At 43.0% G+C, this 23,981-nt stretch overlaps 1 protein-coding gene across 3 annotated transcripts; it reads left to right on the top strand.

Moving 5' to 3' along the window:
- Positions 1-23,584, top strand: sh3d19 (SH3 domain containing 19). 3 transcript variants are annotated; one of them, XM_021573453.2, is made up of 21 exons: positions 1-336; positions 545-637; positions 9,137-9,176; positions 11,201-11,241; positions 11,607-11,646; positions 12,070-12,205; positions 12,571-12,751; positions 12,959-14,083; positions 16,158-16,268; positions 16,468-16,577; positions 17,321-17,361; positions 17,489-17,717; positions 17,980-18,048; positions 18,267-18,413; positions 19,457-19,529; positions 19,962-20,092; positions 20,302-20,596; positions 21,241-21,287; positions 21,480-21,666; positions 22,171-22,280; positions 22,377-23,584. In XM_021573453.2, the coding sequence occupies exons 2-21, from the start codon at positions 568-570 to the stop codon at positions 22,485-22,487; spliced, it is 3,294 nt and encodes a 1,097-aa protein (XP_021429128.2). In that variant the 5' UTR covers positions 1-336; positions 545-567; the 3' UTR covers positions 22,488-23,584. The 3 variants fall into 3 exon arrangements, with proteins under 3 accessions (XP_021429128.2, XP_036810200.1, XP_021429130.2); XM_036954305.1 differs by having other exon boundaries at positions 1-637; positions 12,592-12,751; XM_021573455.2 differs by having other exon boundaries at positions 1-637.
- Positions 23,585-23,981: the final 397 nt, after the last annotated feature.

The raw sequence follows: 23,981 nt of genomic DNA, 5'->3' as shown, positions 1-23,981 counted from the left end.
GCATCATCACTATGGGCGGCCGTCTGGGTATCTATGGGCGAATAGCGGTGCTTTGGATGTTGTTTTTAAAAAATGTTTTAAGGATAACATTTTCCCCAATACGCACAAGAGAACACTGTGACCACTCACTCCGTTAGGCTACAATTCTTTGTGTTCGGGTCGCAGTGGTTTTACTCAGACAATGTGGTGAGGAGAGAAACTTTTGTTGCGGTCTGTCAACTCCACTCCACGGTTCTCAATTCCGGGGCACACATCTCCATTTGTGATACCACTTTTGCCAGACAATTCAGTTCCTTTGGTTGACATTCGGGTCGGGCTACCGTCGGTGCGGACAAGGTAGGGAGCTATAGCCTAACTACCCTTCATATTCTACAAAATTACATTAACACAAACACAGTTGTAGAACGTTATACTCGGTGGCCGGGGTAGGCCACAAAGACCCAACTTTACGCACCAGCCGAGACTGTTTACAAGGCAAATTAATTTCCCACCTCAGTCAATAGTTATTTTAATGACACGGTTCTAATTTGCCGGAAATTACCAGGCGCCGCAGTGTTCTTATCTAGTATGGCTGAAGCCAGAAGAGAAGAGGAGGCGGAGGAGTTGAGGGATATACGGAACCGAAATCAAGCAACAGGTATGTCCACTTGTCAACAATCTATCGTGAAGGTCAACCTCATGTAATTTTGATACAGCGTCTCCTGAAGTAGGCTACATGTGTTTGACACTTTGGGGCAATATAATTTCAAAACGTGGATTTTTACCTTTTAACCCATGAACATGACAACTTGGAACAGTGTTCCATCATGAAACATATGGTTAAGTGTGTAGGAAATTATACAATTTAGCTGAACATTTAATTAATATAACGTATTGTTGTGAAGCAAATGTTATGCAATTCTACAAATTGTTCAATTCTATTGAGCTGAGGTCTTTTTTGTTGCAGTTTTGAAGCTAAATTCCAGAAATTCTATGCATTTTGCCATGGCTAATGCTGTGTTCCTCTGCTCAAACATTATAACAAAATCAATGGGCATGTGCCCTGAATGCCCAGTTTTTAAAATATTATATTCTCCCTGACTATCTAGCTTTTATTTGATTGTTAGTTCTAAAATATATATTTCTGCCTGCTTTCTATCTGGTTTTGATCTTTTAAGTTGACACTGAGAAAAACAGTTTATCTGAAAATTACTACTTCAGATGGTAGAATCCAATCAACAAGAACAGCTAGCATGCTAAATGTTCTTGTAGACCAGTCATTGCACTAACACTAGTTAGCATTGGCTCATAAATCTACCTTTAACTTCCTTCATACTTGGTGCAGAGACATACAATGGTATCAACGATTGTATTCTGTTGCAGCTAGCGATTTTCCTAAAATAATAATTGTTCACATAAAAAAAAAATCAAGAAGTATCTATATATTTAAAAAATAATAATAATAATAGTACGCAAACCCGAGTTTGAAAACCCTTGCTCTCTCACTTCTCTCATGCCTTCTAGCAACAAATCAGTTTCTAGTGCTATATAGAAACAAACCCTAGTTCTGCTCTGCACTATTACAGTATCCAGCTGCTATGGTTGACACAATGCTCTCACTGCATCATTCAGTGAAAGGATACTTTTATACAGCAGCTGGTAGCAACTACCTGTGTGTATCAGATACAGCAGTCAGTAAACAGTGCTACAACCACACGGAAATGGTCTGGAAAACCCTGAAACTCTGTCAGCCAGACAGGAAGGATGACACAACAAATTGTACATGTCCCGACACTTAAAATATTACTCATCTCATGCCAGACAAGCTGTGTCATTTGGTGCTAACTGTGTTGCTGGAAATGCATCTGGAAAACCACTGACACTTGGCAGACAGGTTGATCCTGTTCATTTTGGCTCTGTATGTTTTTGCTTTTGTCATTTTATTTCCTGGTGAAATCACTTCTAAAATGTATTCATATTCATATCTCTTATGCCACACAATCTTCATGTAGATCAAGATAAAGGGTTGTAAATGAATACATGTCTATAGGCTTTATCCTGGACTTCCTGATGGGCCGCCCCCAGGTTGTAAGAGTTGACAACAACACGTCTGCCAAGGCTGATCCTTAACACTGGGGCCCATCAGGGGTGTGTACTTAGTCCCCTCCTGTATTCCCTGTTCACCCATGGCTGCGTGGCCAAACACGACTCCAACACCATCATTAAGTTTGCTTATCGACACAACATTGGTAGGCCTGATCACCGACAATGATGAGGCGGCCTATAGGGAGGAGGTCAGAGAACTAGCAGTGTGGTGCCAGGACAACAACCTCTCCGTCAATGGGAGCAAGAGAAAGGAGCTGATCGTAGACTACAGGAAAAGGCGGGCCATATAGGCCCCCATTAACATTGACGGGGCTGTAGTGGAGTGGGTCGAGAGGTTCAAGTTTCTTGGTGTCCACATCACCAACGACCTATCGTGGTCCAAACACACCAAGACAGTCGTGAAGAGGGCACGACAAAAGCTTTTCTCCCTCAAGAGACTGAAAATATTTGGCATGGGTCCCCAGATCCTCAAGGTTCTACAGCTGCACCATCGGGAGCATCCTGACCGGTTGCATCACCGCCTAGTATGGTAACTGCTCGGCATCTGACCGTAAGGTGCTACAGAGGGTAGTGCGTATGGCCCAGTACATCACTGGAGCCAAGCTTCCTGCCATCCAGGACCTACATAATAGGCGGTGTCAGAGGAATGCCCATAAAATTGTCAGAGACTCCAGTCACCCAAGTTGTAGACTGTTTTCTCTGCTACCACACGGAGCGCCAAGTCTAGGACCAAAAGGCTCCTCAACAGCCTCTACCCCCAACCCATTAGGCTGCTGAACAATTCATAAAAATCACCACCAGACAATTTACATTGTCACGGTAAAGTCTACACTTGTATTCGGCGCATGTGGCAAATAGTTTGATTTGATTTTAGTCATTGTGTTTGGTTTACTATTTTACATTTCAATGGCTGTTGGTATATTGAACTTTCCCTCACCTTTGAATTCTGGTTCTAAACATGGTTCTATGCTGAGCAATTTCCAATCTAACAATGTGTTTGGACCCATAGAAATGGTTAGACCTTCCTAGTGTAGTTAGGGGAGAATTAAGCAGCAACACCTGTTGAGCAAACACCTGACTTCCCAGTAAAGACACACCCCACCCCACCCAACGCAAGCCTCCATGCCCAGTGTGTTAGTTCAGGCCTGGGTTAACTGCATCTGTCTGTATGGGGAGATCAGGCTGATCCTATGGGCAGGTGGGTTGACTGTGTGATGGAACAGGCGAACAGGAACGGTTGTCTTGTAACTTGATAATGGTGCCAACTGCCAACTCTACTGCACATGTGTGTAGGCTAGCTAGGCTATATCATATGAAGTTATTTCTGTCACAAGCTGAGAATAGCCAATTAAGGCTTCAGTGTACAGTATATGCTTGTCACTTTTAAAGAGTAATGTACATTATCTCATATGATGCCATATGTTATCATTGATGATTACGTTGTGCATACTGTTCTTCATTGGCATTTTCAATTGGCCAAAGTTTAATCTCCTTGCATTGAGCAAGATCTCCGTTAGACTGTCATCGCCCCCTAACATCCATGGATGACTCCTCTTTGACATCACCTAATCATGTCTTGACTTGAGTCATGTTAAGAATCAGCTCCTGACACTGTGTTATTCATAGGTGACATGATCATGGTCTGTCTCCTCTTGTCTGTTTTTCATGCAAGGATAGAGCGCTCCACATTCACAATGTTATGCTTTTATAGTCGTCGTAGACATAATATCTGTTCCACTTTGACTGTTTATTATTCCAAGCAGTGTGTGTGTGTGTGTGTGTATATATAACTTAGACCCCCTCATCTCTGTCTCTCTCACCCTCGGGTGGCTGTAGGAGTATGGAGAGTTCCACTGTGTGTATATATATAACTTAGACCCCCTCATCTCTGTCTCTCTCACCCTCGGGTGGCTGTAGGAGTATGGAGAGTTCCACTGTGTGTATATATATAACTTAGACCCCCTCATCTCTGTCTCTCTCACCCTCGGGTGGCTGTAGGAGTATGGAGAAGGAGAAATTCATATTTTGTCTTCCTTTGAAGAATCGTGTCTCCCTTAGCTGAGGCTTATCAATTAATACAAATCCAACCATCATTAGTATTTTGCAATTAAACTGACTATTTCCAAAAAGGCATATTAGATTTTAATTGACTCGTCCCGTTGTAAAATATTAGCTTCCCCACTCGACGTCGACAAATTCATAACTTATCAATTTGACTCCACATGCAGGCAGCCTAATGACAGCTGTGAAATAACTATTTTCTTTTGTGTGATGAAAAGGCTCTCAAATATTAATGTGGAGCCTGTTTCCCTTGTAGCAAATGAGATGTACATATTAATGTACTGTAGAGCCTCAAGAGAGAAAATAGATGTGCAGTGCACAAAAGCTGGTATTTCAATATCACCCAGAATGCTTCACTCTTTCTGGCAGATAGTTTATCATTGATTAAAGATAATAATGATAAATTGATGTTCAATAATTGACACAATATATTTGGCTAGGCAATATACTACTGGCTAGTCCAACTGACCTGTCTTCATAGTGCTTCACATGGGGGGGGGGTTGTGTGCAAAACAAGTATGAAAGTGTATACACTCACTACTGTATTTCACTCTGCATGAGAGCGTCTGCTAAATTAATACAATTTAAACAAATCTATTTCTGCCAGATAGTTTATCATTGATTAACATAATAAAAATATGTTCAATAATTGACACACGATATTGACTTGGTTCCTTATTTCTACTGGCTAGTCCAACTGACCTGTCTGGTCCACGGGTTTGACTTCCTACAGAACATCTCTCAAAACGGACCCACAATGGCTCTGGATTGGACACGGTTAATGTGCAGCTGTTGCGTTCACACCTCAGCCCACTTACCCAGCCATTAACCCCCAGCCCACCCTAAATCATTTGAAACACTCCCCTTTGAGAAAGTATAGGGAAGACTTCGATTCTACCCTATGGGGACATCCGTGTCTGTTCTGCCTGTGTGGGAAGTAGGATCCAACGATATGAAAACCCCTGGAAGTCTTATGGGGTTCTGGGAAGACGCAGCGATTCCTGCGCTGGATAAATAAACCCAGAATATGAGAGATCACGTTCCTGAACATGCCATGTTACCGGGGTCGGGATATAGAGGAAGATGCTTCTTTATGGACTGACTAGGGATGAGAACTAGGCTCCTTGTCTCCACACTGCTGTGCCTTCATAGCCTAGCCCCACCCTCCATGGGATGTAACCTTACTTCTGACCTCTCTGGTTGGTTTGAAGTCCTGGGCCTAGCTTACATATTAAGAGAGGCTTTTTTTTTCTACACTCCCTCTTACCACTTGTTCTTTACAGAGGGCTGCCCCAGTTCTGAGTGATGTTAGCATGTGTCATAGTGAGTTGTTTTGTTGTGTTTCTGTATGGGTTCCCTTCAATGGTTATTATTGTAGCTGGTCTTTTAGCAAGCAAATCAGCTTTAAAACCATATCTTTGATTCTTTTCTCTTTAATGAGTTAGACAGTTGTTTTGCATCCTCTCTTGTTTTGTTGCTTATTTTTTGGTGTTAAAAATTATATTTATTTCATATTCAATAGGCTATTAATCTTATATTTTTATTTATTCATTTATTGTGTCTTTGTCCATAACCTGTCATGGGATATTTACTATTAAAAGCCCTCTGAAGGAGGAGTCCATGACCTGGAAAATGTCTCTCTCCCACCACTCCGAGAAAGAGGGTTGAGCCTCTTCACTAAGCCAGCAATAATAAGTATCTAATGAAAGTACTTCTATGGATGGAGTGCTTTTCTGCCTGGTTTCCACAGCTATAGCTTATCTAAAATAAAAAGTGAATGTGTGTTTCATAATGGTCGCACTTCTAGAAAAGAGGATATGTTATGGCTCAGTTGGTAGAGAATGGCGCTTGCAACACCAGGGTTGTGGGTTCGACTCCCACGGGCGGACGAGTACAAAAAAGTATGTACTCACTACTGTAAGTCGCTTTGGATAAGAACGTCTGCTAAATTACTAAAATGACGTGGCACTGTGTCTGGATGTACTATCTATGATGGATTGGAATATAGTAACAGTTGACTCCACCTTCTAATCCAGCAAAACATAGTCCCACAGTATGCCAAGGTTTTTAATATGTAGCCTACATCCTAACACTAACGTAGACAGATGACCAAATAATAGAGCTATGCATGTTTCCAGAGCAGGGAGTGGTGCTACAATAGGGAAATACAAGGATCTGGCCAACAGAGATGTAGCGTCAGAATGGGTGTGCCCACCATTAACACCCTGCCAATAGGGAAGATGGACAGAAAGACACACAGTATTGTGCTCTCTCTGACACAGGAAGACATGTTGATTTGATTCTGTTAGATAAACACAGGTGTTGGGCTGGAACAAACCCAGAACAACCCTTATAATAACATACATATGCACTCAATGACCTAGTTCAGTCATTGTGATCAAATGGAATGTGGCCATTCAGGAAGTACCACTCTACTGTCACTCTCCTGCTCTACTGTAACAAGTAACTGTAACAAGCAACGCCCGAAGAAATCCTGGCATATTTGTATTTTGTGTGAACTGTGCCTTTTTAAGATCAGAGCAGAGGGTCATTTTGTTTGTAGTGTGCCATCGAACCTTTTCAGTAGAGCAGGAGAGTGACAGTAGAGTGGTACTTCCTGAATGGCCACATTCCATTTGATCACATTGGGCAAGTCAACACACCAGCCAGTAGGGAGAGAGAGAGACCCCTCCCTTTCTCTGTTGTCGTTTGTGGTCATGGAGTTTGTTTCTTTACACAGCAACACACAGCATGGAAAAGTAGAGAGGGACATGAAGGAAATAATACACACCATTTTGGGGGACATTTGTGAAATGTGTTTAAGACGTTAACAGGTAGGAGCATCTCTTGTTGCTATGTTTCGCTGTGAGATTATGTTGTCAGTACAATTCACAGTAGGTTATAGACAATACTTTCAGCAGGGATTGCTCTGTATTCCATGTTGAATATTGAAAATCCACTAGATATTGATTCCTATTCATTGTTCCATTGCACTTGCCTTTGACCAGTGTATATATGGCATTGTATCTACCGGTATGTAAATGTCAAACGATTTCCTGGTGGAAAACCTCTCTCCATTCTGTCTTTGTTTACCTGCCTCAGTTACATTTGACAATCTCTCACAGACCAAAGTGCAAATAAATGTGTGAAAATGTCTCTGAGGATTTGATTCACTAACAAACTGTTACTTCCTTTAACTTTTGTTTTGTTTCATAGTGAGGTAAAATGTTACATTTCCATTTTGAGTCATTTAGCAGACACCCCTTTCCAGAGCGACTTACAGTTTGTGCGTTCATCTTCAGATGGCTAGGTGGGACAGCCACATAGCACAGGCATAGAAAGTACATTTTTCCTCAAAGTAGCTTTCAGTAGAGTCCGTAACATAAGTTTGAGGCAGTAGCATATAGCAGATGGCAAGTGTGGTGTTAGACATTGTAACAGTATTATACTGGTTGTAAGAGAACGAGGCGATGGCGTCAGGTCTTTAGCAGGATGCTAACAAAAAGGAGCATCAAAATATTAAGATGGCCTAATGCATGATTTTTAACAAAAAGGGATTCTAATATCCTCATATGACTTACTTGTCTGATTTATTTTAGTTCCTATGGCGCCAAGGCCTCATACACTCATATACTGTAGTATAGTCAAATGAATGTAAATGTTTGCTTAGATGCTGTGCTCTGTGGACCACTAGCCAGTCCACCACCTCAGAGAGTTCCAGTCGTGGCACTCAGTCAGATCACAGGTTCAAAGTCTATTGTTTGAGTCTGAAAACCTGGTCACTGGTTGAAAGTGAAGGAAATAAATAATACAGGTAATTAATGTGTATTGTATGACTTTGAACCTGTGATCACTGATGGAGCCGACAGACATGGCAGCTCTGCTTCTAGCTCCTAAGCAATTTTGCAGTATTTTGTTTTTTTGGTATTGTTGTGTATTGTTAGATACTACTGCACCGTTGGAGCTAGGAACACAAGCATTTCACTACACCCACAATAACATCTGTTAAATATGTGTATGTGACCAATCAAATTTGATTAGCTTTGAATTGATCCCACTTCAGAGACAAAAAAGGGTTGGCTACGGTATAGTGGTACTGTGATATTAGGCCTCAATCATACACGCGTTGGAGAATTACAAGATGAATATCTAGCCATTGATCAGAATCTCAAATACATACAGCTAACATATCTTAAATCTGACGACATAACTTTGGAATGATATCTGTTCAGTATCTTTTCTGAAGATTTCATATATGGAAATAAGACATGACACATTTATGACAAGTTATGACACCTGTACAGCATGTCCTGGGTGAATGCTCACTCCATCTGAAATGTGGTTTGTCATAGCAGGTTTAGGAGAACCTGCGCAGCAGGTTAGGACATTAAAGTAGTAGGTTAGGGGAACTAGGTTAAGGTTGAGAAAGGGTTAGGGTTAGCTAAAATGCTAAATAATTCCACTTTTAACGTCAATTTGACAAAAGCTATATCCCATCTAGACATGACACTAAAATGTCAGGCATCCAGAATAAGCCATTGAATGTGTGAATGAGGGAGAGCCATTCCTTCCATACATATTGCTCATGGTCCCCTATTTACATATGATTTTCTTTGAGATTGTAGCTATACAGATCATGGTTCAGAGATAATGTCTGGCTTGATGAAATAAAGATGAGAGCATTAACAGAACAATTATTTGTGTTTAGAAAAGTTTTTTTTTTTTTTAATGCTTTTGCTATTTGCATGTCATTCTTTGTAACTGGTTAAACAAGAACAGACTAGAATGTTGAGCCAGCTGAATGTAGTTGTTCAAGTTTTTGAACGGCAAGAAGGTATGCAAAGCCCATAGTTATTTTGTTCACCTGTCCTGTGTCGTTGTACCTGCAGCTTGCTTTGTTTGTGTACAAAATGAGTGTATTTTCTTAGTGAGAAATTGATCTTTCAAATGTGACGGTTAAAATGAAAACACTGGTTACTTTTCTTTTCAGATCGAACAGAGAGAAATAAGTCTGAGGCTCTTCATTCCAGGTAAGTAATCCATATCATTTGAATTACATATTGGGCATTTTCAATGTGTCTGTCTTGCTCAATACAGAGAAGGAAACGTGTTAATATTGTGATAATGTTGCACGGTCCAGTATAAACACTGGGTTGTTCCAGCTCTACCTAGCCACCTCTGTTGCTCCACGGCTCTGTCAGGACTGCAGTGGCCAGAACACTGTCTCTTTAACAGGCAGCTCTGCTGAGGGAGAGTTGTGAATGGTGCAGGGTAGCAAACAATGCGCTGATCCATCCTCTTTGACAGACGGTCGGACACTGTGTCCACTGTGTCCGAAGGTCAGAGCTTTTTGAATGGGGGACCAAACCACACTGACTCAGTTGTTGACGCCCCCAGAGCCAAGTTGGTTACCGTCCAGGGTTAGGGTCAATTCCATTTCAGTTCAGTAAACTGACTCCAACCCTGTAACCTTTCTTTCACAACATGGTTTACCCTACCTAGATAACTCTTTAAAACTCAGCACCTTTTCAGTGTCTTCCAATCCAGGGTATTGACACAGAAGGAGGCTGGTGGGAGGAGCTATAGGAGGAAGGGCTCATTGTAACTGCTGGAATGGAATAAATAGAACAGAGTGAAACAGTTTCCAGATGTTTGATACGTCAATTTATTCCATTCCAGCCATTACAATGAGCCCGTCCTCCTATAGCTCCTCCCACCAGCCTCCTCTGTTCAAGTACAGCAAACGTCAACGTGTTCCAATACAAACCTTTTTTTGTTGATCAACTATTGAACTACTATATTAACCTCCCTATTGTTCTATTTGTTTATGGTCTTAGCTAATCGTCCTAATTATCCACGTAGTGCTGTGGGGGGAGAGGCGGGGGGGGGCGTGTTGCTGTCTTCCTCTCCAGATGGTTTACATCACATCTCCAGTTCAGTTAATGAGCAGGATGTGTTGAAGGTGCTGGGCCTATGGGGGTCTGGTCTGGATCCTGTTCATTAAGCACCATATGCAAACAGAAACCCAGAGGGATCACCTGGAATTGTCCAATAAGACATCTTCGTTTTCTGTCGCAAAAATGTTTTAAAACATATTCCATTGTGTGCCCTAATGAACACGACCCCGTTCCGCTGAGACTGTGTAGTTGGCCCTTCTGGGAACATATTCTGGCACAGCCTGGGAGGGGTGTGGTGTCAGCTCCAACACACCACTAGTCAGGAAGTCAGATCAGACCTGGGAATACAGATCAGCAGGGGTGGTTATATTGCAGAAGTGCACTTTTGGACACCACACTGGGCTTGGTAGATGTATGTGGTGGCCAGAGGAGGAGGGGTTAGACTGGGGATATTTCTGAGTCATTGTTACAGTAACAGATGGGCGATGCCGAAGGATATTCAGTGGATTGGATCTGCGTCCTGCTGCGTTTTTAAGGGTTTTCTGGAGAGGGATTGTGGAAAGTTGCAAGCGGGGTTGAACTCTTCAAAGGGCGTGCTTTTTAATGATTGTCCTCTTTCTTGTGCCTACGTCTCTGGTACTTGTCCCATTCTCACTCTGATTGCTGGCGTATAACAGGCGCATGTACCGGAGGTAGGCTCTTCTTTCGGTTGCAGTATGCAGCGGTAGCTGTGCTGTGTGGATTGGAGTTGATGATAGAGTGAGATAGAGGATGTGGCCGTCCCATTGGCAACTGCAGTGCAGAGAGGACCACTGCAGCTAAAGAGGTTCAACCCTGTTGTTATCATCCTTTGGTGTTACTCTGCACTTATTTAGGTCTTTTAAGAGGTAAAAGGGTATATATTATCTCTTTTAATTTATCATATATGAAGCCTAGGATACCTATGGATGACAATGAAATGTTTTCAAATGTCAGGATTATTTGCTGAGTGGCAGGTTGGCTTGTGGATAATTAGCACTGTCTGTCCAGTGTAGTAATCCGGTGGAGTTTGACTGTTGCCAGCATTATACTTTGCTTTCTCAGGTTGTATAAATGTAAGAAATCTTATTGTCCAGTCAAACTCTCCTCTCCTCAATGGTAACTCTTCTCTCTTCCAGCCAAGGACCTCTGTCCTCAATACGAGCTGCCATCAAGCGAAGTGAGTTTCTCATTGTGGAGTTTGTCCATTATTTGGTATATTCTCATACTTTTATAATGTACCTAGCGTGATTAAAGTCTGGCTATAGCAGAGGAGGCTGGTGGGAGGAACTATAGGAGGATGGGCTCATTGTAATGGCTAGAATGGAACGGAGTCAAACGTGGTTTCCATACATTGATGTGTTTGATTCTGCTCCATATATTCCATTCCAATGAGCCCATCCTCCTAGAGCTCCTCCCACCAGCCTCCTCTGGTATATAGCTATTGTACATGATTGAATTCCCCCAAGTGTTTTTTTTATGTCTCGTTCAATTCATTACATATTAGATTGAAAGAGATGAATTTCCTATCATTTTCTCCCACAGCGAGAACCAGCACCCAAAGTGAACAGACCAGAGACAGAAGGTAAACAGAGGAGGGTCATAATACTTCATAGTCTGTCTGTAGCTCTCTGATTGAATACAGTTCTACTCTCATTATTCCAAAAATCAAACCTCAAGTGCTTCAAGGTAAAGTGCGCTGTGGCAAATAACTTGTGCTCTCCAGTGCAATACACATCTTTCATTTGAAACATACTGATATGAATGTTGACTTGTACAGTCCTCGACTCAACTGGTGACTAACCATTAAAGAAAGTAATATGGTCTATAACACGGCATATTAACAAAAACACATATGGTGCTCAAAAAGCTATATAATGATTTATGACAAATGATGGCTACATAAGGCTTTCTGTCAACATAAGACAAGTGTCAACAGTCCGTTGCATGTGCGGTTTGGTTGAGGCAGTCTACTGTATTGTGCGTAATGGACTTGTTTGTCTTTCAGACGTCCAGAGATCACCGTCCTGTCAGCCGAGCCGCTCGCTGCCAACGGCTGGTTCCCAGGGGCTTCTGGGGGATTTACGGCAGCCCCGCCTCCCTCACAACCCATCTGGGGAGGGAGCATCCAATCAGATACCCAGGTACTGTTTATTTAACTAACATCAGCCTCTAATACTAGGGGAGACAGCAGGGGGTGTGTTCTTGGCCTGTTCACAGTTTGGGTGTGTTCTGCATGGATTTGAACTTTTACCAATTTAACCTTACCATGTTCCTGTGTCTTTCACAGTTTTCAGTGTAATGTTTGAGATGATCAACTACTTTCAAAGCAAATATAATTTGGCAGTGAAACAAGCACGGCAGGTTCTGCATGTTGTAGTACTATAGGACGTCAATGTAGGACGGTAGCAAGCTTGCATGTAGAATACAAGTTATAATAATCACACCGCTACACATTTGCTTGGTCAACGTGTGTGTGTGTGTGTGAACCTTCTCTCTCGTGTCTTAGCCACCGCCATCTTATGACCAGGTGATCAAGGAGAAGACCCAGGAGACCATTGTCACGCCGACCGCCGCCCCCCGGAGATCCACGACCATCGCCACGCAGACCGACCCTGTGGAGGACGACACTGCCGCTGGCCCAGAATGCACTGCATCCTCACAGCCAATCGAGAAGAGACAGTCTACGGGTGAGGCTTGTGAGAGTGATGATTACAGATGGGTTAGCTGACAACGTCACGAAAACTCTATAGTTGGCAAATATCATATCTTTGTATTACCACGACTAAAACAATGTAACGTCACTTTTTAGTCAAAGTTTTCATTTGTTTTTTTTATACATCTTAAGTGGTGTGAGTATAGGCTAAATGTATTGTTTATAATCTCTTCCTTCTCAGTGAAAATAAAGCCAAAAAAGCCACCAAGGCCATACTTACCCAAGCCTTTACAAAGTGACTCTACCACTGCAACAGCTGTATCTGATTCTGGTCTTATCCAAGTAGACACCACTAACACTAAGAACCAAACTGACCCCAAATCAGCCGCAGCCCAACCCAGCCCTAGAGATTCCAGCTGTGCAATCCCAAACACCCAGTCTCTTTCTCCATCTGTCTCCGTACAATTGGATGGGCCAATAAAACCTCCCGAACCCAGCACTATCACTACGTTCTTAGAACCTACAGTCCCAGTAGCCACTGAACGTCCCATCCCGCTTCCTCGTTCCAAATCCTGCAAACAGACAATCACAGAGGAGGTCAAAGTTCAGACTCTGGTCAGGCTCAGTTACAGTGGTTCCAGCTCTGTAGATGACACAGCAGTCGAGGCTCCTCCCTCGGGGAAGTACCTACAGGAACTATTAGATGTGTTTTGTCCCGTGGACCACTGCGACCAGAACACTAGTGACGCTAGTGACAATCAGACACCAACTGACGGGAGCGACCAAAGCGAGGAAGGTGACGAGGACGGTGACATGGCCGCCCTTCACAGCCAACGTAACATCCGGGCCCGGATCCAGGCCTTTGAGAGCCAGGAGGGCGATGGGGAACCAGAGTTCAAACAACCAGAGCCTCTACCCAGGAACACTCACATCAAACCCCCTGTGGTTTCAGCCAAACCAGCCCCAGCCCTTGCCCCCAAGCCCTCAATCAAGAAGCCCAGTAATGTCAATAACTACCAGGGGGCAATCTCCATTTTCTCCACTCCCTTTATTCCTTCCATCCCAACCCCAGCACCCAGACCCATGCTCCACAGAAAACCCAGTATAGTCCCAGAACCAAAAGAACCAGAACCAGAGGCTCCACCCCCCGCCAAGACAGCCATCCTTTCCCGATCACGGCTCTCCATAGCGGCCAGAGCCAAGAACCTCTTCCCCCAAGAGGAGGATGAACCCAGGTTGGTACCTCCTATCTCTCCAGAGAAGCCTCGCAAGGAGCCACTGGGCCTCAACCTCAACCTCAACAACCACAACTCAGCCTCCATCACCACCACAGAGGCAGTGAATGAATACATGGACAACCCCACGAGTAAGTACAGCAGCATGCATTTCACCACTGACTTAATTGGTCAGCTTAGTAGTATAAGTGTTCTAAGTATAGTTAAAACACACATAAGCTAATTTATAACCTCTTTATCGACACTACTTTTCAAAAAACGTCACTAACCTGCAGTTCTTTAAATCTATTTTTTTATTTAACCTTTATTTAACCAGGTAGGCCAGTTGAGAACAAGTTCTCATTTACAACTGCAACCTGGCCAAGATAAAGCGAAGCAGTGCGACAAAAACAACAACACAGTTACACATGGGATAAACAAACGTACAGTTAATAACACAATAGAAAAATCTATGTACAGTGTGTGCAAATGTAGTAAGGTTAGGAAGGTAAGGCAATAAATAGGCCATGGTGGCAAAATAACTACAATTTAGCATTAACACTGGAGTGATAGATGTGCAGATGGTGATGTGCAAGTAGAGATACTGGGGTGCAAAGAGCAAAAATAAATAACAATATGGGGATGAGGTAGTTGGGTGGGCTATTTACAGATGGGCTGTGTACAGGTGCAATGATCGGTAAGCTGCTCTGACAGCTGATGCTTAAAGTTAGTGAGGGAGATATAAGACTCCAGCTTCAGTGATTTTTGCAATTCGTTCCAGTCATTGGCAGCGGAGAACTGGAAGGAAAGACGGCCAAAGTAGGAGTTGGCTTTGGGGATGACCAGTGAAATATACCTGCTGGAGCGCGTGCTACGGGTGGGTGTTGCTATGGTGACCAGTGAGCTGAGATAAGGCGGTGCTTTACCTAGCAAAGACTTATAGATGACCTGGAGCCAGTGGGTTTGGCGAAGAATATGAAGCGAGGGCCTGCCAACGAGAGCATACAGGTCACAGTGGTAGGTAGTATATGAGGCTTTGGTAACAAAACGGATGGCACTGTGATTGACTACATCAAATTTGCTGAGTGTAGTGTTGGAAGCTATTTTGTAAATGACATCGCCAAAGTCAAGGATCAGTAGGATAGTCAGTTTTACTAGGGTATGTTTAGCAGCATGAATGAAGAAGGCTTTGTTTCTGAAATAGGAAGTCGATTCTAGATATAATTTTGGGTTGGAGATGGAAGGAGAGTTCACAGTCTAACCAGACACCTAGGTATTTGTAGTTGTCCACATATTCTAAGTCAGAACCGTCCAGAGTAGTGAAGCTACTCAGCGATCGGTTGAAAAGCATGCATTTAGTTTCACTAGCATTTAAGAGCAGCTGGAGGCCACGGAAGGAGTGTTGTATGGCATTGAAGCTCGTCTGGAGGTTTGTTAACACAGTGTCCAAAGAAGGGCCAGAAGTATACAGAATAGTGTCATCTGCGTAGAGGTGGATCAGAGAATCACCAGCAGCAAGAGCGACATCATTGATATATACAGAGAAAAGAGTCGGCCTGAGAATTTAACCCTGTGGCACCCCCATAGAGACTGCCAGAGGTCCGGACAACAGGCCCTCCGATTTGACACACTGAACTCGATCTGAGAAGTAGTTGGTGAACCAGGCGAGGCATTCATTTGAGACACCAAGGCTGTTGAGTCTGCTGATAAGAATGCGGTGATTGACAGAGTCGAAAGCCTTGGCCAGGTCGATGAAGACGGCTGCACAGTACTGTCTTTTATCGATGGCAGTTATGATATCGTTTAGGACATTGAGTGTGGCTGAGGTGCACCCATGACCAGCTCGGAAACCAGATTGCGTAGTGGAGAAGGTACGGTGGGATTCGAAATGGTCAGTAATCTGTTTGCTAACTTGGCTTTCGAAAATTTTAGAAGGATGGATATAGGTCTATAACAGTTTGGGTCTAGGGTGTCACCCCCTTTGAAGAGGGGGATGACCGCGGCAGCTTTCCAATCTTTAGGGATCTCAGACGATACGAAAGAGAGGTTGAACAGGCTAGTAATAGGGGTTGCAACAATTGCGGCGGATCATTTTAGAAAGAGAGGGTCCAGATTGGCATTAAAGATTTTAAACAATGCTTAGAATTTGTCAAATAGTCCTAATGCAGGACCTATATGTTGACAAAAATTGATGAGTCAACACTGGCCGTCTCTGTCTCTCTCCAGACTATATCCCAGTGAACCCTGTGCGTAGTGATGCGGGCGGCGGCGGCTCCTTCAGCAGACAGACTGTAACCAGAAGACCCACCACCATTAGAGTGCCCAGTAAAGGAAACCGTGAGTCTAGTCCTCCTGCTCTACTCTCTGAGTCGTGAGTTATGTGGCTCCATATCCACATATGTATGACCTTATATATATATATATGCAAAAATACAAATGTCCCAAACCTTTGCATGGATTAAGAGTTGACTGTATGGTTTGTACAGTTTACAGTACAGTGTGTCCAGTCTAAAACGTTGACTGTTTTCTCTCTCAGTGTTCGATGGGACTTTGGACAACCCTCCTCTCCCTGCTCAGAAGCCTGTAGGGTCACTGCCACCCCCCGTGACCCGTAAACAAAGCATCTCAACCCGCTTCCCCTTCCAGGTAAGTGCTGCCACCTTCCTTCCCCATATACTTCTCCAACAGAAGCACTATTGATCTGCAGTAGGCTACCTAGCTTCTCTTCTACTACTAGAAAACAGGAAATACAAGAGATTACTGACATAGTTCTTCCTCCACACCACCGTGATACTGCACTCTCTCTGGGGAAGCCAGAGCCAGTCAATAGCTCCCGGCCTGGCTAGGCTATGACATAACTGGGCTTTTGTGCAGCGAGAAGGCTTAGCTAAAAGGACATCAAAAGTCAGTGTTACTTTGTATTTTTCTTCAGCGTCACTCACAATTATTTAGTGTCAGTTCATTCATGTTGGCCTGAAAACCAGCCCTGTCAGAAGCAGTGCTAAACTAGCCTGACAAACCAGGCTTTTACCTGGCCACCGCCAACATTCACCTCCACTTGTGGTTCTCAACCGCAGACCACACAAAGGGGCCAGTGTAGTGTGAACAATGACTGACTAGTACTATACATCTTGCTGTTAGCAGTGGCTAAGGAAGGGCACATTTGAGCAGTCATTGGTTGCTAGTTACTGAGCGCTGCAAAGGTAGTAGGTGTAGGAAGTCTGTTTTGTTCAGGGGAGGTCATTCAATCCCATGTGGTGTTAAATGTGATCTGGGAGAGATTAGAGAAGTACCCTGGTTGTCTTCAATTCACATCTGTTTCTAGACTGCCACGTTGCTTCCTTGAACATAATAGTAACAACCTTTTTTTCTGTTGATTTGAACTGTAGGAGTCCTTTGATTCTGAGCCCATACCGGGCCTCCCTCCTCGGTCAGTAACATCACATCGTGGGTCATTTTAGGGGATAAAGAGGGGTAAAGATCCATTGATAACATATTAGATACAGTCCTAGACACATGGCTTTAATTAACTTCATACTGCTGTTGATCTCTTCCAGGCCTGGTGGAGCTAAGGTCCTCCCTCCTCGCCCACCTCCAGCAAAAGTAGGCCCAGGAAGGCCACCCCCGCCCCGGATAAATGGTCCACGTCAGTCCCTCTCCACCCGTAGAGCACCAGCTTCATCAGCAGCTCCATCACCCAAGCAGCCCCAGGCTCAGAAGCCCAAGAAGGGACCTGTGCTTCCCCCCAGGCCCAACCCTGGCCACCGTCTCTACAACCAATACACGGTTAGAGCTTAGAGTTCCCACCCCGCTTTGTTGCTGCCCCTGAGGCAGCCTGCTCTGCCCCTGCTGCCCCTGAGGCAGCCTGCTCTGCCCCTGCTGCCCCCGAGGCAGTCTACTCTGCCCCAGGCAGCCTGCTCTGCCTCTCCCGAGGCAGACCCATGGTGGATTTCAGTGGAACTGTTGTGTACTGTAGTTGTGGCAAGTGTCACATAGTAAGTCTGTGTATGTTTTCTGAATGTTTTCTTTGTCATGTGTGTTTGTCTAGCTTGGACTTCCCCACGGGATAGCAGAGTTTGACTACAGTGGGAGAGACACAGAGGAACTCTCATTCCAGGTAAATCACTGTCTGCATCTGTTGGAGGTTTTGCTCCTAGCATCAACAAGAACATGATATGAGAAAATGTTAATGACTACTGTATTTAAACCTGATTTGATCACTAGTTTTATGGATTTAATTATTTCACCTTACTGTTTTGTAATCATTTTTTTTCTTTAAGGAAATTACAATTTAGTAGAAATTAATATCAAATGCTTCTTGATTTTCTCCCACAGAAAAATGAGTTGCTGCTGCTGATTGAGCAGCTCGACCACAAGACCTTTGAATGTCAAGTGGGAGACATCCGGGGCCGAGTCCAGAAGTCTCACATGAAAGTCATCACTCCTCTCTCCAGTGCCCCAACTAAACCCGCTCTGTCACAAGTAATGTCTTCAACTATTTACAATGAGCTGTCAATCAAAACATGTCTGCCCTCTTACTTTCCAGGCAACTTGGCTACCCCTTATTTTGTTTGGCTATCCCTTATTTTGTTTGGCTACCCCTTATTTTGTTTGGCTACCCCTTATTTTGTTTGGCTATCCCTTATTTTGTTTGGCTACCCGTTATTTTGTTTGGCTACCCCTTATTTTGTTTGGCTACCCCTTATTTTGTTTGGCTATCCCTTATTTTGTTTGGCTACCCCTTATTTTGTTTGGCTACCCATTATTTTGTTTGGCTACCCATTATTTTGTTTGGCTACCCCTTATTTTGTTTGGCTACCCATTATTTTGTTTGGCTACCCCTTATTTTGTTTGGCTACCCATTATTTTGTTTGGCTACCCCTTATTTTGTTTGGCTATCCCTTATTTTTTTTGGCTACCCCTTATTTTGTTTGGCTACCCATTATTTTGTTTGGCTACCCCTTATTTTGTTTGGCTACCCCTTATTTTGTTTGGCTACCCCTTATTTTGTTTGGCTACCCCTTATTTTGTTTGGCTACCCCTTATTTTGTTTGGCTATCCCTTATTTTGTTTGGCTACCCCTTATTTTGTTTGGCTACCCCTTATTTTGTTTGGCTACCCCTTATTTTGTTTGGCTATCCCTTATTTTGTTTGGCTACCCCTTATTTTGTTTGGCTATCCCTTATTTTGTTTTGCTACCCATTATTTTGTTTGGCTACCCCTTATTTTGTTTGGCTATCCCTTATTTTGTTTGGCTACCCCTTATTTTGTTTGGCTACCCCTTATTTTGTTTGGCTATCCCTTATTTTGTTTTGCTACCCCTTATTTTGTTTGGCTATCCCTTATTTAGTTTGATTAGCCTATGTTTAGTATATCTAGCAACAATTGGTTTTTATTTCTTTGTAGCCACATAAGAACTTTCATTGTGAACTTGGAATATTTGTTTAGTTTAGTCTCTAAATCCCTCTTTTGTACGTATTTCTGTAAAATTCACATATACCTGGATGTGTTTTCTCTTCTTACAGGGTGTCAGCACAGTTGGGTATCGTAGAGGCAGCAGTGGTCTGCAGGTGCAGGTCCTCCATGACTTCACCCCAGGTACAGAACAGTACCTACTCTGGCACACTGGCCACCACAACACACAACCTAACAGGTCTCCTATGTCCTATACTAACAAACATATTGGCTATTGGACTGTACACCGTACAATGTTTTAAGTTATTTATTAGATTTTAATCATGTCAAATAAATTCCAATATGGCTGGCATGCTTTTACAGCTGTTTTGAGTTCCCCCAAACATGTCCACGCCAAGTAAAGTAACTTTTAGAATCTAGACGAGGCTCACAAAAAAAGTGGTTACAGATTTGAATCACCTCAAATAATTTGCAATATGTCTGGCATGTTTTTATTGCTTAGTTCTGTGTTTCCCTCAGTAATTGATATCCACAAAGTAGAGTTCATGCTAGAGTTTGTGTTGTCAGTTGGTGTCAGCAGTGGGATTTGATTGACATGTGTTGTATCCTATCCAGAGGGTCCAGGGGAGCTGGGTCTGAGGGAGGGGGATGTGGTGACCAATGTGGAGCAGGTGGACAGTGAGTGGTACCGCGGCTCCTGTAGAGGCTCCTCTGGCTTCTTCCCTGTCAACTATGTCAAAGTTATGGTAAGACTTCAGTCAATGTTTCAGCTATAGAGATAGGGCTGGTTTCCTAGACTCAGATTAAGCCTACTCCTGGACAAAAAACTGTTCAATAAATAGTCTACATTCAAAGTATTTTGTGTGAGAAACCAGCCCATAAAGTGCTCTATAGGATGTATACAAATGAGTCCAGATATTTAATGTGTTTTGATTATGATTTTTTCTCTATTTAGTCAAATGCATCAACACCGACCAACGCAAAGAAAGCAAGACCCCCCCCTGCAACAGTCAGTGGACCACGGTGTGTGGCGCGGTTCGACTTCGAGGGTGAGCAGAGTGACGAGCTAACCTTTTCTGAGGGAGATGTGATTCAGCTAAAGGAGTACATGGAAGAGGAGTGGGCGAGGGGACAGATAGGGGCCCACACTGGAATCTTCCCCATCAACTTTGTGGATATCATAGAAGATCTTCCTCCTCTGCCACAACCACAACGACAGCAATCATTCCCCACCAAGATGGCACTACCTGGTAGGACTTTTAATTCAAGGCCCACTTCTTAGCTTGAAATGGAATATATTAAATGCCATATCACAGACTGGGCCTTTAAATCATTAAGGAACCTCTGCTTGAGATGTGTGTCCCTATCTTGACATTGTAAACATAATCGGCGAATTGGAGACATTGGAATTTTCCCACGGAAGTTCATGTCTTTCCGGCATACTGTATCTGAGGTCATAGTGTAAGGTCAAAGGTGGCCAGGCCACAAACACAGTGAAATATTTATGGCACGGGGCACGGGGGATTTTAGCTGTATCGTCACGTATCCTGTACCCCTATTGCGGTTTGTCCACCAGTTCAGAAGGTTTCTCTAGAACTAGTCTACAGTGAACAGCCTCCATCTCTCTCGTAATGTGTGGGCTGATACTTCCCTCTGCGGAATGTATGGAATCTGTGCAACATGTTTATGTTTAAGTCAGGAACTCTGTGTAAGCCCCTGTACGAAGACCTTATTATTAATACGCTACAGCTCACTCTGTGTGCTGCATGTACTTCTCACTGGCTCTAGCAGTGTACTAGTGTACGCCCACACACTCATTCCCCATTCAGTTTTATGTTCAGCAACTGTCAACACAATATGCTTTCTATCTGAATATCGCTACTGCATTTCTCAGGCATGGTTTCTTCAACCAAGACCCAAGAGGCTGCCAAACCCATACAGGTATGGTTCATCTGGTACTGTTACCAGTCTTTACAACACAAACGAACCTCACGATACAGGTGTATGTGTGTCCGTGTCTAGTGTTTGGCCTTAGCTGTAGTCTGAGGTAGCCTAATGACATCTGTGTGTATATCCAATGATTAATGATTAGAGCTTGTGTATGAGTGTCCACTAACATATCCCTGTCTATAGTCTGGTTCGTCAGGAGTGGAGTGGGCCGTGGCTCTGTATGACTTTGTAGGCCAGGCAGAAGAGGAACTGTCCTTCCAACAGGGAGACCGTATCCTGGTCACACAGCATGTAGACGCCGAGTGGTGCTCTGGAAGGCTTAACGGTAGAGAAGGATTCTTCCCCACAGCCTTCGTAGAGACCAGCTCAGGTAATAATAGGGCATTCTAATGGCGCCATCTTGTGGTAGGAGGTGAATTTATCTGCTTGATATATAAATCTAGGAGTTTTTTTTATTTTTATACTTAAAATATTTATACTTTTGGTTTAATTCAAATAACTTTGGCGGATGATGATTGACACATGACAAAAAACAACTACTGATACATTCAACGTAAAACCTACAGTTTGAATAGGCCTATATACAAGAGGCTGGTGGGAGGAGCTATAGGAGGATGGGCTCATTGTAAAGACTGGAATGGAATTAATGGAACGGATTCAAACATATGGTTTCTGTATGTTTAATACCGTTCCATTAATTCCATTTGTCTTTAAAATGAGCCCATCCTCCTATAGCTCCCCCCACCAGCCACCTCTGATACATACAGATATTCCTGGCCTACTCATAGGGCAGCATAGTAGGACATTTTACTATGAATAAACTCTCATTATAAGAACATTTAAGTTACTGATGATTCCCTTTGTCTCTGTCCAGGCAACTCTTCTGTGTTGGACAGACAGCAGAGTGTGATTAATGGAGAAGGAAGCAGAGGGGAAGCGCTGTTCGACTTCACACCTGAATGTGATGAGGAGCTCTCACTGAAGGTATTTGTGTCAACATTCAAGAGTTAATTACCACAAAAGAGTTAACATTCTGTTTGTACTAGGCTTACAGTATAACCTTCCTTTCTCTTGCTATAGGCGGGGGATATCATCACCAACTTGGAGTCCATTGACGATGAGTGGTTCCTGGGAGAGTTCAGGGGGAAGCGAGCGTTGGTGCCTAAAAATTATATGCAAGTGCTGGCATGAGTAATCTACCCTTAACAAAGACACTGGGGCCCTATGGGAACTACTTTGTGTCTGTGGTTTCATCACGAGTAATGTCTTTTGAACTATGGAAATATGAGAACCTGAAAGATGATAGGAAACTGAATATTCCAAAGTGCCTTTTTGCCCCACTGGACTTGCTGTAGTTCTCTACTTTGAAGCGTGAAACTAGATTGTCCAGTCAATCTCCCACAGAAAGTTATTGGGTGTCTTTTTGAATGCAACATTGTTTTTTTAATAGTATTTATACCTGTGAAAGGATCACTTTATTTGGATAGTCCATCTGTATGTGGTCATACTATCTGCTGATAAGCAACTGCTTGCGAAGGTTACGGTAAGGTCTGTTAGGATAAGGGTTAAGGTTAGGGCTAGTTGAAATGTTACTGATAGTCCATCTGTTGATGCTCTACAGACTATCCAAATAAAGTGTTACCTGTGAAAGTAATGAAATAACTTTGTATGACGATGCATCTGAGAATGGCTGGATATAACTTTATTGAACAGGCATTCATATTAAGTTCCTGCCACAAAACCCTTACCAGCTTTGTTCTAATCCAGATATGCAGTATTTTAACATGTTGACCACACCATTGCACATTAAATATAGCCGTTGTAGTACAATATTTCCTCAAACTATGAATTGTGGTTCTTACAATACTGCATGTATGTAGACCCTGAAAAGCCTTTTCTGGTGGCTAATTGTGCTCAAATGCTCCGCTGGTTCATGAAATGAAGACAATGCTCCTTAACATTCATAACGTTGAGGAAAGTGTCAATGTTTGACTTTCAGACAAACACTGGTCATGCTTAGGCATTGAATTTGTTTTAGGTGTATAATCTTCACAGGGTGGAAATGTGGATCAAATTAGCCATAGATCTGATTGAGCAAGATTACGGTAGTGGTGAACACTTGAACAGGATTTCAACTTCTCAAACATTTATAAATTTTGGTAATTAACCTAACAGGGTGGGTAGAAATTTTATTTAGCTTTGCACCATTGTTTTCCCACCAAATAAATGGACACTTCCTGAATGTGTCATTGTAGGAAGGGGTTTTCTTAAATGGAGAATTACGACAAGACTGGGTGGAAAGGTCATATTTTATGGCTTATATTTCTCAGAAGTTGATAACACCCAGGGTCATGGCAAAACATCCACTGAAAGGGAATTTTATGGATTTAAGGTAAAGGATACCTGTCCTTTTGGGATCCAAGATTTTCCCTGAGGACAGAAAAGGCACCATAGGAATGACCCAATTAATCAAGTTGGCTTGTTTTTACAGTAACGTAAACCACAATACTTAAAACAGTTTATATTGAGCCCCTTGAATCTTAATTTGAGCATGACATTATAAAACTACACTGAAGGTTGTTGGTTCCATTTGCAAACATTTACAGCCGCTAGTGTGCATTTCTCCTTTGTCAAGACCTGATTAAAGGACACTCTAAAATGTACAGTCCAACACAATGCCAGCGA

This window comes from Oncorhynchus mykiss, chromosome 19 (genome assembly GCF_013265735.2).
Source record: "Oncorhynchus mykiss isolate Arlee chromosome 19, USDA_OmykA_1.1, whole genome shotgun sequence".
Lineage (NCBI taxonomy): Eukaryota > Metazoa > Chordata > Actinopteri > Salmoniformes > Salmonidae > Oncorhynchus > Oncorhynchus mykiss.
The sequence above is the reverse complement of the archived record's forward strand: the minus strand, read 5'-3'. Positions and strand labels throughout refer to the sequence as shown.

Coding starts and splice junctions, on each gene's coding strand:
- sh3d19 (XM_021573453.2), top strand. CDS start 568: ATGGCTGAAGCCAGAAGAGAAGAGGAGGCGGAGGAGTTGAGGGATATA. Junction 638..9,136: donor GAACCGAAATCAAGCAACAG/GTATGTCCACTT, acceptor TTTTCTTTTCAG/ATCGAACAGAGAGAAATAAG. Junction 16,578..17,320: donor CAACCCGCTTCCCCTTCCAG/GTAAGTGCTGCC, acceptor TTTGAACTGTAG/GAGTCCTTTGATTCTGAGCC.